At 41.5% G+C, this 12,379-nt stretch overlaps 1 protein-coding gene across 4 annotated transcripts in view; it reads left to right on the plus strand.

Annotated features, from left to right (window-relative positions):
* The first annotated feature begins 576 nt into the window (after positions 1-576).
* The window catches only part of fermt2 (FERM domain containing kindlin 2), a 36,948-nt gene continuing 25,145 nt past the window's right edge, over positions 577-12,379 (plus strand). The window contains exons 1-2 of one of the 4 annotated variants that reach the window (XM_085390537.1): positions 577-820; positions 1,985-2,142. In XM_085390537.1, coding sequence (XP_085246663.1) covers positions 1,986-2,142 — 157 coding nt within the window. In that variant the 5' untranslated portion in view covers positions 577-820; position 1,985. The remainder of the gene's footprint in view (positions 821-1,984; positions 2,143-12,379) is intronic. The other 3 variants (XM_085390538.1, XM_085390539.1, XM_085390540.1) reach the window with 3 other exon arrangements.

The raw sequence follows: 12,379 nt of genomic DNA on the forward strand, positions 1-12,379 counted from the left end.
GCGTGATTGTCAAATAAATGTATGAATTTGTCAGACAGCTTTTTAAAACCTGAGCCATTATGTTGGATTTTATGTCTCATATGCTGCATTTAAGATCTAGAATAAGGAAGATGATATATTTGTAGAAGTACATTTTTTTTTCATTCCTGTTGCTTAAAGCTCCAATCTGTAGCTATATAAAGTAGGCAGAAATACATAATGAAAATCACATAGACACACGATTTTCTTCCATCATGGATTTACTAAAAATATTAAAATACTGTACTATATATAGGGGATATACATTACTGGTATATCTATCAGCACCGCACTTTTACTTTTGAGTTCATTTTGATGCTATTATTTTTACCTTTTTTAATGTCCTGTTTTATTGCATTTTAATTAAGTAATAGTTAAATGTCACGCTAATTATTATTTCTACAACGTCGCATAAAGTATCGGGAGGGAGGCGACTCTCTCTCACACACACAGAGGCACACAAATCATTTGAAAGCTTCGAGTGTTACGTGTGTGAGAGGCGACAAAGGGACCAGTACGCGACCAGAAAAGCTCCCAGTATGAAAGGAAAAGTGGGATTGGAGAAGTGACGGTGACGTTATACTGCTGGAAAGAGAGGGAGGGAGGAAAGGGGAAGGCTGGACTCCATTAAGCCGAAGCCTGCGGGAAAACAGTTTGGGATACTTCACTTCTTCAGCGAGTTCTTCGGGGATTTCTTTCTTCTTTTTTATTCCTTTTACAGACTTTCTACATGATTTAAAGACGGGGGACTTATTCTCTACCGTGTAGACGACTGCTTCAGCGTTTTTTCGTCTTTGTGAAGGTGAGTGTTCAGAGTTAAATGCTGACCTCAAAGCTGTGCCCGTTCTCTGCTGTGAAATACATAAAAAGAAAACCTTTTTCTTTTTCCTCCTACAGCCTGTGCTGCGTTCAATAAAACGTTCAATATTAATAACTTTTCCGGCTAATTTAAGAGGCTTGTCTGCTTTTAGAGACACTTTCTTCTGAACTTACCGCTTTACGGACCGACTCGGTGAATGTGCAACACGGGGCCGGGTAGTTTGTTGTACGAGCTCTGCTTACATAATTTCCCCCTCTCTGCCTATTTGTAAGGCTGCTTTTACCGTTATTTTTAACAGGTGAACCGGCACTTTTGTGTAAATAACCGCTGCCAAAGGCCTCTGGTTAACTTGTAGCCTAGGGACTATAGCCTTTGTTCTGTTTTTTATTGATTGGACGGCTGTTTTGATCTGTCGGACACTCTCCGATCAAGGAATGACAAATTGGCTATACTGTAACTTTTTGGCGGTCCTCCAACAGCAGAGCTCGTCTTCTTCCCAGCGAGAGATGTGGCGCGATGGAAAAACGGTTAATTCCGTCCTGCTTCACTTAATCATTCTCCAAGGGTCAAATGTTCACCACAACTGTCAGAACTACAGCTTTGCCATAAGCGTGGAAGTGTTTTCAAGAAGTAATTAAAAAGTGGCTGAATGGGGGTTAACTATTATACCAACATTCAGATGTTTGTGGCAATCGGTAAATTATTTAATCACAGAAGGTAACACTTCCCACAGTGACCTTGCACACTCCACTGGAAACACTGTATCCTGGATTTCCCCACAATGTGCACCAATTGTATCTCAAAATACCCCCTGTCCCTTGTAAATGCCTGTGTTGTTCACCCTAATGACATGATAATGTCATAATTGAAAGCACAGTAGGTTTGTGCTTTCAAGAAATGAGCAAGTAACATGTTTTTAGTAAACTACTAAAGTAAATGTACCCATGCTAAGGAAATCAGCCTTCTGTTTGAGGCATCTAACAGGCTTCTTACTCAAGGTCTTGAAAGCATGCATTGGGGGTTGCGACACATGCATTTACTTACAGTGGCCAAAATGCTTCTCTTCACATCAGTGTGACAAAGGTTAGATAAGACCTTTGCCCCCCTCTCTCTTTCAGTCCCTCAAACTTTGGCTCTGTTTGGCAGGATGGCGCTGGATGGGATCCGGATGCCCGATGGCTGCTATGCCGACGGGACGTGGGAGTTGAAGATTCATGTCACCGACCTCTACAGGGACGTGTCGCTGAGGGTCACTGGGGAAATCCACATCGGTGGAGTCATGCTCAAACTGGTGGAGAAGTTAGGTATGCGAGTGTGCTGCTTGCTGGAGTGGTTGTGACTATTTTAATCAGCTAATCTAAAGTGTAATAAACAGGCACCGCGTGGTCTTAACACAAGAAAGCAATCCACAGTCAATAAGCAGATACATAATTAGATGTATTCCTGTTGTAATAAACCTTTCCTTGTGTCATCCTGCCACTGGTGAATTTCTGACGTGTGGCTGATTTGTGTTATCTGTTCATGTTTGCTGGGCAGTAAATACTACTTCTCTTCAAATTAGATGTGAGCATCCACACAGAAACACAGCTCTTCTTGTGAAAGCACAAAGTCTATATGGGCAAAGCTTAAAAGTATGGATTTAGGAATCAGAAGGAAAGTCAGAGGAAGGGGATCAGTTTAGAGTCTGGACACAGTTTGCTATTGTTTTTGAAAATAAAGGGCAGCCTGTTGGTTCGCCTGTGCAAATTGCTTAATGAGAATAAAAGTTGCTTGCAACCAGCTCAAACGGGGCTTAATGTTGCTCTTTGTTACCCTGCAGCATATATGGGTCAGTAACCCAAGGTATAAAATGAACCATACACTGTTTCCCTCCCCCCACTCTTTCATGAACTGTTGTGTAGCTGCAGTTATGCACTTGACAAGTTTGGGTGAAAGTAAGCATAAGAGTCTTCTGTTCCAGCCACTTGAACACAGCCCTGTTTCATGCAGTCTGCAGAAAGGTCAGTAGCGGTGGTGGTTGCAGTGCCATTTGGGAGTGACAGTTTGTTGTGTGTTGACGACGCTTGAATGCTCAGAATTCCTGCAGCGCTCCAAGGTTTTATTCCCTGCCCATGGTACTGTTTTTAGCTCTCCTGTTAGAGCTCCACATAATTGAGGTCTTTGTTCGCTGTGGTCGACTGTGCGGAGTGGCATCTCTGCTAGGAGAGGGAAGTGTTGCTGACGAGCGTGGGACGAGATGAATTCATTGGTCTTTCTGCTCAAGGCATGGCTTTGTCACTTTCTCTGAGTTAACTTTTCTTCACCTTCTTGGCCATGTAGTGTACTGAAAGCACATCAAACATTTGTTGGTGTTTGTGCGTCATTACGTTTCATACATGGGATATGATAGGTTTATATCGTAACATAAAAGGTGTTTTAGGTTAGACCAGTTTTATTACAGTTAAATCATCATGTATCAGAGGCCGCATCAAGGCTGATTGTCTATCTTTTGTTTTCACCATCTCTAATTTCTGTTTTCCTGTTTGTAAGGATGTTGTCATTGATGACTTATTCTTTTATTCTTCTAATCTCCTAAAGAATCCAGTGACTTGAGGTCTTCACGTCCACAACTGAAAATAGTTTTGATTTGTTAAGCTTGATGTTGGCTGTAAAATAGGAGGAGGTGGGTTCACATATTTGTTTGTGCCTTTGTCACATCCCATCAAACAATAAAAAAGTGCTGTAGCTTCAGCCTTGTTTACATTCATAAAATATATTGGAATCTTTTCCATACTGTCATGTTGCAAGCAACCTTTTTGCAGTTAATTTGGCTTACTCAAGTATACTTCAAGGTAGAGCAGAGCTTGTGTAGTAGCATTAAATTGCTTTCTGATGGTTTGATGTTTTTGTGCTTTCTAACATGTTTATGGAGACTGTTGGGACTTTCTTCTATCCCTAAACACGAGTTTGTTTTCCACTGTAATCATTAACCAATAGACAGTATAAGTTATCCACATGACTGCACTTTGCAGGACAGCATGCACTATTATTGTCACACAGAATTTTGGCTGCTTTGAACACGCACTTCTTATCTTAGTTGAAGTTTTGTTACTGTGTTGGTGTACAATATGAATTGTTTGTTCAAATTACATTCTGAGTTTGGGGGAAATGAAAAGCAAGACGTTTTCAGTAACCTGTTTCCATATCTCGCAGCTCTCGGTAGTGAGAGTGCTGCGTACTAAACACCCTTCAAGTGTTGTCGGGTACTCGCTGTTGGATTTGCTGGTGGCTTGGTCGTAGTGGTTATACATAGATGGCATTTCTCACATGGTGCTTTGAGAAAGAACACAGGTGTAAGAGTGTTTGCAAGCAAGGCCTCTGTCTCACACTCCCTCCTCTTTTCGTATTTTGGTCTTTTGCATTTTAAAATGAAGGAACCACCTTTTGACTCAGTTTTTTCAGCTGCTTTCCACAATGATGATAGCACTGTTTTGTTTGCTGTCAGCACCATTTGTTAATATGTGTGATAGGGTATATTTGCACACACAGTACGTATAATAGTTTTATGAGCGTGTTTGTGTGTGTTGTCTGCCTGTTATGCAAAGAACAACAGGCTATACATTTGTTCCTATTAGTAGTATTTGTCCATGTGTTTCCACATGCGAGTATGGTTGTGTGGGTTGGTGTGTGTGTGTCAACCGCATGCATCCTGCTTTCATCATTCAACCCTTCCTCTGTGCTGCAGGTCTCCCATCCACAGTGCAGGCTCAGATGGCCTTCGATAATGGATTAAATAGACAAATGCCAGGAAGGCACTCCGCTATTGATCACAGCAGCGGACACTGCTTCCATTTCCCTGCAAAACTCCAGGAGAGCAGTATTTAAAGCCAGCTGATTAACCAACCCCTCGTCCCTTGCTCTTATAATCCTTTCATCCTGCCATTGTGCTCAATCATTGGCGCTTTCTCTGACTTTGTTGATGTTTTCTAAAAGTGCTGCACTCCTCTCTAAAAGGCAATTCTGCGCCATTTAGGAGGCAAAACAAGTATTGTACAAACAACATTAGGAAGTTGTGCAGCTTTTAGTTTGGGTAAACTGGGGTAAAGTGCATAATCGATTAATGTTTTAGAAGTGGCAGGCCTATACTCTATACAACTTCCTCTCCCTCGCTTTCTACTCTAATTTCTTCTTCTTTGCAGGAAAAAAATATATAGTTTCATCTTTTTCCCGCAAAAAAGAAGAAATTAGAGTAGAAAGCGAGGGAGAGGAAGTTGTATAGAGTATAGGCCTGAACTGTCTCTCCTGTTGCTGTCTGTCCTCATTGTGACGTTAGCTACGCTGCTAAAATTCCATAAAAGTCTTCGACGAAGCAGGAAATGACTCCAAAGGTTTGGCATGCTGCTCTGGTCGCTGCCGTCATTGCTGGAGTCTTTGCTGCCTGCTTCAACCACCTACTGCTCTGTTTCTGTCTTTTCCTTTCTCCATGTTTCGCTCTGACTTCACCCTCTTTTCTCTGTTCCACTTTTTTCAAATATATTTTGATTATTGTGTCTGAATATTCAAAACCATCCACTTCTCTGGCGTAGCAAGGCTTAATAATCAATAGCAAACACAGAGGTACACAGGTTTGTTCATTTACACTGACTGTTAAGTGTTACAAAAATAGAGCTTGCATATTTTTGAGAGTTAATGTGATTGTTTCCGGTGAGTGACCTGCAGTTTTTGGATCCCTCACCACAAACCCACCACAGAAAACCTTTGCTGCATGTCCTCAATGCATTTGTGATGATCACCATGTTCTTTTTTTGTTAAGTGTTGAATTAGGATTGATTTGCAAGTGACTGTAATGTTTGCATTGAACAAATTTGGTTTTCAAGATAATACTTTATTTGGTCAGCTATTTAACTTTGGTGTCTTTAATAAAACTGATCTTGCCGCTGCTGCAGGTTGTGGTGACCAGAAGGCCCTGGTTTAAGACGGTGGTGTCCAGGTTTCATTGGGAAACAGCTGCCGTTTAGCACAGGATGTTGACCTTCCGCTATGGTTTTTCTTTTTTAAATGCACCTTCTCCTGCCTGTGTGCCTTGCATCCTCGCCTTGGGCTGAGGAGAGAGAGATGGGTCTGCAATATCAGTTATAGCTTTCCCGAGGAGAGCGAACACATCTCTCACATCTTTTACTTTTATTACAGTACACAAAGGACAACACTGATAGGTGGTTATAACCACCTGTGTTCTGTTTTCTATCATCGTGACCCGACACACGGTTTAAACAAATTGCTATACTTAATGAGACTCATTGATTGTGGCTGTGGAGCCTTTCGAAAGGTCTGCCCTCATGAAGTGAGAAATGGCCTGGCAGGCTGTGTGTTCATCTTACTGTCTAATCTCTCTGGCAGGAAGTACTTATCCTAAGTGGTGGTCCTGCCCAGGCTAGAGCTTTCCTGTTTCACCAGTAAGATGCTGTGATTGTGTTGCTCTGTACTTAGACTTGCAAATGTGATCATATGCTGGCCATTGGTCAGTATAATTCTATACATACTCTGTGTTGGCCATATATAGAAGTGTTTGGCAGCCCAATTAGGTCTGCTGAGCTACTTCTTTTTTCTTTTTTCCTTTTAATATTCAGCTGATTATACAGCTGAAGTTGATGCAACCAGAATCTCATGAGTGCTAGGTTCAGAGCTTGAGCTATTAGTGGATTAATAATGATTCATTTAATGCTATCAAGATTATGATTTACCCACTGAAAATGGCTGGTAATCTGATCCCCTTTACAAATGTAGATTTGAAAAGTGCACCATTATCCAGTTGGATTTTAATATCATTGTTTTCCATTGCCTTCTCTCTGTAAGCACTTGTATGAAAGGACTGCTGTTTGTTATGGATGATTTAATTAATTATGTTTGGCATCTGAAACATGCACCGGAACCATGCACCGGAACAAAATATTATTGGCTCCTCTGCGACACTGATGCCAGGTTGTTGTTTTTTTTGCCCCCCCCCCCCCGACCTTTCTGTAGTACAAACAGCACAAAGGATCCAGTGGAAGGAAATGTTAGCGCTCCACATTGTTGTTGTAACACCACACACCTGTGTGTCAATGGAGTAAACTGATCTGGAGTTTTTGTTCTGCTTCTCAGCCCACATTCATTCATTTTAAAGCTGTCCCCACCTCTTTTTTTCCCCTCTGCTCTCCCATTCATAGAGAAAAGTTTTGTTTCAGTGATCAAATCATCTGAAATAAGAGTTTCTTAGCTGCCTCCAGTATTTAGAACTTTCACTTTGGTATGTTTGTTCTCCTGAGAATTTCTCATGATGTTGCAATATAGTTTTTTGCCATCCAAATCACAGGGGTATCAGCGGGCCAGCTTATCACAGTCCTGAAGGCACGTCTGGTAGGTTTCATACATGGAGGACAAATGAGTATTGTGTATCTGTTCCACTGATCTTAGTCCCAGAGTAACTTTGTAATGTCATTATTCCACCGGGTCCCTGAACACTTAATTGCATAAAGCTGTGTTAGGGTGGAGGAGGAGTACCCTCACTGTTTTGCTGTGTTTGGATTATGACACAAATGGATACAAACTATCTGTCTCTAAGGAGTTTTCCTTTAATAGCCCTCTGGCCTTTCCTAATGTATCAAAGCCAGCGCTGTTACACCCTTTTTACTCCTATCAGTAAATTTCATGTTAGGATATCTCATTCAATGTTATAAAAGCCTAGTTCAGCAGCTCTTACACTACCATCTTACGTGTAGGCCTCCATATTGTCTTCTTCATTTATAGTTGAAGCTGCTTGATCTTGTCCTGCAGAGTTGTAAGTTGCTGAGATGAGACTGGGATGTAAAACTGTAAGGCCTTGATTTCACTTCATGTGTCAGCGAGTGCACGAGGGTCTGCTTGGTTTCTGAGTGACCTAAATTTCATCATTAGGCAGTGAGCACGAGGGGTAATATTAAATGGGCTACTTACGTGGCACTTTTCTAAGTGAAATTCACCCATTTACACATACACATTCATGCAAGTGCTTTTTCCCTATATGCCTAAACACTTTTAACCTAAAGCCTAGGTTTTACCGCATTGCAGCGATAGACATCTAGATACACGACAGACGAGTAGCCATTTGGGTAAGCAGGAATTATACTTTCCACATCCGGGAGTCTGCTAGGGTCCACTTTGGTCCCAGTGGCGTAAATTTTGAAATCAACGAGCTGGGGTTTATGCAGACTTTAATGTGACCATGACTCGTTCGCAGAAAATTTACATTACAATGCTCCAACTACGCATTCTCATCAGGTGGAGGACCTCAAGCGTACGTCAAACAAGTATAACAGCAATGACTACTTGATCGTTGTTGTTGCATCTGCAGTGGAGTCTAATCTAGGCGTTATATGTCTTTTGATGTACGCTCGAAGACCACTGCCTGGGGCACATGCGTAGTTTGTGTATTCTAATGTAAATTCTACATGGACGAGTTGGTGTGGTCACAGAAAACAGGCAGGCACAAGGACTGTCTGATGACAAAATTTATGTCTCTGGGACCTGAGTCGATCATGAAGATCTTACAGACACAGATAGTATAATTGCTGCTTAACATTCACACACTTTTATTTCATTGGAGGCAATTTGTGGCTCAATATCGCCCAAGGATTCTTCAACTTTAAGGTTGGCGAAGCCAGGTATTGAACCACCATCCTTCCCATCAGTAGACCTGACCGTGATGCCTGCCAATTATATGCGACTCTGGGGTCTTTTCTATAGATTGTGTAATGGTTCACACGCGCTGCAGGCAGTGTACTTCAAAGAAGTACAATAGGAGTAAGTACTTGGGTGTGCTATTCATGTCTATATATAATCAAAGGTTAACTGAAGCAAAAAAACTATCCTGGCTGAAATCGTATCTGAAATCTTATTTGAACTTGTTATTTTCAACTGAAATCATAACAACAGACGCGGCCAGTTTCCTGTTTGCAGGAGAGACCAGCTTGGTCTGGTTTTAGCTGCTGCTGACAAATGCTGGGGCTCATGAATCTGTGGCTGTTTCATTATAAAAGTATTATTACTGTGATGTGTTCACACCCACGACCCTAAGTGGGGTAAGTTTCCATGGATAGATGGAAAGTCCAAAGTGTTCTGCACCAACACTGGTAAAACATGTTAACAGAGACAAGTTACTGTACTGTTCTTTTAGACAGTGTCACTGCCAATTAAACTTTAAGCCAACGATAAAAAAAGAGTTCAGTAAATGTAAACCTTAATAAAGCTAGCAGCCATGAAAATGCAGGGTAGATCTTTTTCCTTCGGTGATTACAGACCAGTTCTTAAAGGCCACTGTTGTGGTCATTTTCCTCCTTTTTAAAGTAAAACTTGTTATTGTCTAGCAATTTTGGTTGAATGAAAGGGTGTTGACCAAACAACCAACCAGATTACCTCTGTACCTTGTACACAAGCGTTCAAGTATATACCAGCCTAATGTGAAAACCCAGAGGGCCTGTTTATGCTTGAAAAGATGTAGTTTGTAGCATGTGATGTAGGTGGGAAGACAAAAGACTAAAGACCTTTAAAGGCGTGGTGAAACCGTCATGAAGATGACGTCAGTAATGGTATAGTTTCGAGTGTTGTTGTGTAAATAGGAGTCTTCTAGGCTGGGTGTGTGTGTTGGGGGGATTTATAAATTCCAAAATACATCAGAATGCACTTAAATGGTTTTTGGGCACTGTGTGTATTGCATATTTCTTTCCTTTGATAAATGGCATGTTTGAGGTATTGGAAGAATTCTGTGTTACGTAACAAAAGAGGCTGAAGTAATCTCAGCTAATTTAACTTAGCCTGTCAATGGAAAGCACTGCAGTTTTAACAGTGTTGCTTTGTGAATAGCAAAGGGATTAACACTGCATGTTTGTCTTATTAACTTTACACTTTTCTTAGTTGTGTATCACATGGAACATGTGCATCGTGTGGCTGTCTTCTGATGTGTAGTGATTAACACTGTTTACAACTCCATACATTGTCTTTAACACCAGCTGCTGAATTCATTGTATCGCTTTGATCTTTAAATACAATCCACCGTGACTTTGTCTAATGCCCTGCATACAGATACTGTCATCACCTCTCTTTTTAACCTGTTGTGCACATGTTGGCTATCTGATGTTGATGCTATCCAGCGTGACCGTACGAGCTACAAAGAACCTAAAAGCCATTTGCTGTAACTCTATTTTAGTGCATTGCAGTTGTTGGCTGTATCTTTGCTTGTCAATACCAACCTTCACCCTGCTTTAGATGTGGAATATATTTAGAAGGGCTTTCTCTTTGTACAGGGGGAGAAAGTGTGGGTGTGTGTGTGAGATATAAGGCTGACGAACCTGCTGCACTGTCTTTGTTGTGTATGAAAACAAATTGTCACCCTGCACCACTTCCCCGTGGCGTCAGCCAGAAGTCACCAAGGAAACTGCATGACCGAGCTAATTTTTATCAGCAGCTTAAAAAAAAAAAGATACAATCTTGCACTGCGTGGCTTTGGATATCACTGACAGCTAACAGATTTGTTGTGATAGCCACAATCATTTTGTTCTTTGCTAACACAAGAAATAGTCTAGAGCTGTAACCATGTCTTCTCTTAAATCATCTCCATCAGTGAAGCTAGAAATGAGCCTGGATTTTGCTTTAGGCAACAGCTGACTGTCACTGTGCTGGTTGAAACCCAATAAAGAGAGGGCATGAGTCACTGAGTCCACAGAGACCACATCTAAGAATGACTTGTGTGTTTTTTTTGTTGTTGTTGTTGGCGTCCCATCTACTGTAGAGCTGCAACAATTAGGTAATAGGTTGTTCATCTAGTGATCAATAGAAAAATAATCAGCTATTTTCAGATCATTTATGTTTTTAAAATTCCGTCCTTTGTGGGCTTTTCCTGCTCTTTTCAGTCTTATTTGTTGGTAAATTGGTTTGTTAATGGAAGAAAATTGGCCGTTTCATCATTTCAGGTTGAGCTTCAAGAAACTGAGAGAGACACTTTGTGACATTTTAAAGACTAGCTGATTAGTTCAGAAAATAAATATAACTGTTAGCTGAAAACATGGTCACATGATTGCAGAACTGCTGGTTGTTTTTTTTGTCGTCATTCTGTACATTTTAGAAATATAGAAGCATTATTCCAATTGAGAATTGGTTTCCATTGATCAGATAAGATTTATTTATGAGCTTATGACATTGTTCTGCAACAGATGCAAACATGAATGTTTTAGTTTTTGGAGGCATGAGGACAATTGAAGATGTTTCTGTATATTTAGTGTTTTTCACAGATAGACCTTCATTTTGAAATTCCTCTTCCTGATGCTTCCTATCACTTGTCCTCTCACATTGTGTCCCTAGACAGAGCTCCTCCCCGTCCTCTGCTCATCCTCTTCCACTCCTCCTTTCCATGACCTTTCTCTCATTCCCTTTTTCTCATGCTTTTCTCTGTTGTCCCGTCCTCTCCCCCTCACAGACGGGCTCTCTACACACAGTCACTTAATATAAACTGCACCGATGCTGACTAAAAGAAAATGGATGAAGAGGCAGGATGTAGAAGGGAGTGGCAGTTCAAGCCCTTTAGAGTACAATTTTAGCATTGTCTGTCTGTTGTCTTTTTTGCTAAATGCCTCCTAAAACAATGGCATTATTAATCCGTCCTCTTCTTTTTCTAAACCAGTAATTCTGGTTGTGGTATCTGGTGCACAAAGCAGAGGAAGTGGTCTTGGTTGAAAGCTACGGCAGTAAGGGTGACGAATGGGGAAAGAAGTTGGTTGGGCACAATTTATGAATTAATTTCGCTTGTTAAATCATGAACACGCACATAACACAGGGAGCTAATTTAGTTAGTGCATGCATAAGAAGACCACCCTCCCCTAGACTAATACCCACACCTCCTCACACATACTCTGTATCATCTGTCATATCCTGCAGAGGTCATAAAACACGGTTTTCCCATTCTCTTTCCCCTCCTCATGTCATTCAAGCTGTACACATGCGCACGTGCGCGCGCGCGCACACACACACACACACACACACACACACACACACACACACATCATTCTGTTAAGGCGCTGTGGGTCCACATTTAATGCAGCCAATTACTTAGGCCCCCCATTCCTCTGGCTGCTGTATTACGTCAGGCTTGGCAGACTGCATTTTTAGCTGGTAGATGCCATTGGCCCTCCCTCTATCTGTGGATTGAGTTACCATGTTACAGCTTTAAGAGTCCAATGGAGGCCTGCCCGAGCTGCCCTTATCCAATCACGACACATCGACCCACTGCGTAATGATACAAGCAACGAGACGGTAAAGTCGTGTCCAGGAAGGTTTTGGCATAAGATGGCAACAAAGAAACAGAAGCAGGGGCCGTAGAGAGCTTCTTGAGGGTAGCTGAGACCAGCCAAAAAGTGCACTCATGTCTTGCCACAGATTGTATGGTGGTCATGCATGCCGAGTATAAGGATATTTCTATAGAATGTGGTCTGTGGTGAAGACCTGAGTGCCAAACGTTAATGCTAGTTGTTCTGCAGGGCTCCCAGACACCAGAAA

The sequence above is a fragment of the Rhamphochromis longiceps genome, linkage group LG19 (genome assembly GCF_057381845.1).
Source record: "Rhamphochromis longiceps isolate RC_006_pf linkage group LG19, R_longiceps_female_GT1.1, whole genome shotgun sequence".
Classification (NCBI taxonomy): domain Eukaryota; kingdom Metazoa; phylum Chordata; class Actinopteri; order Cichliformes; family Cichlidae; genus Rhamphochromis; species Rhamphochromis longiceps.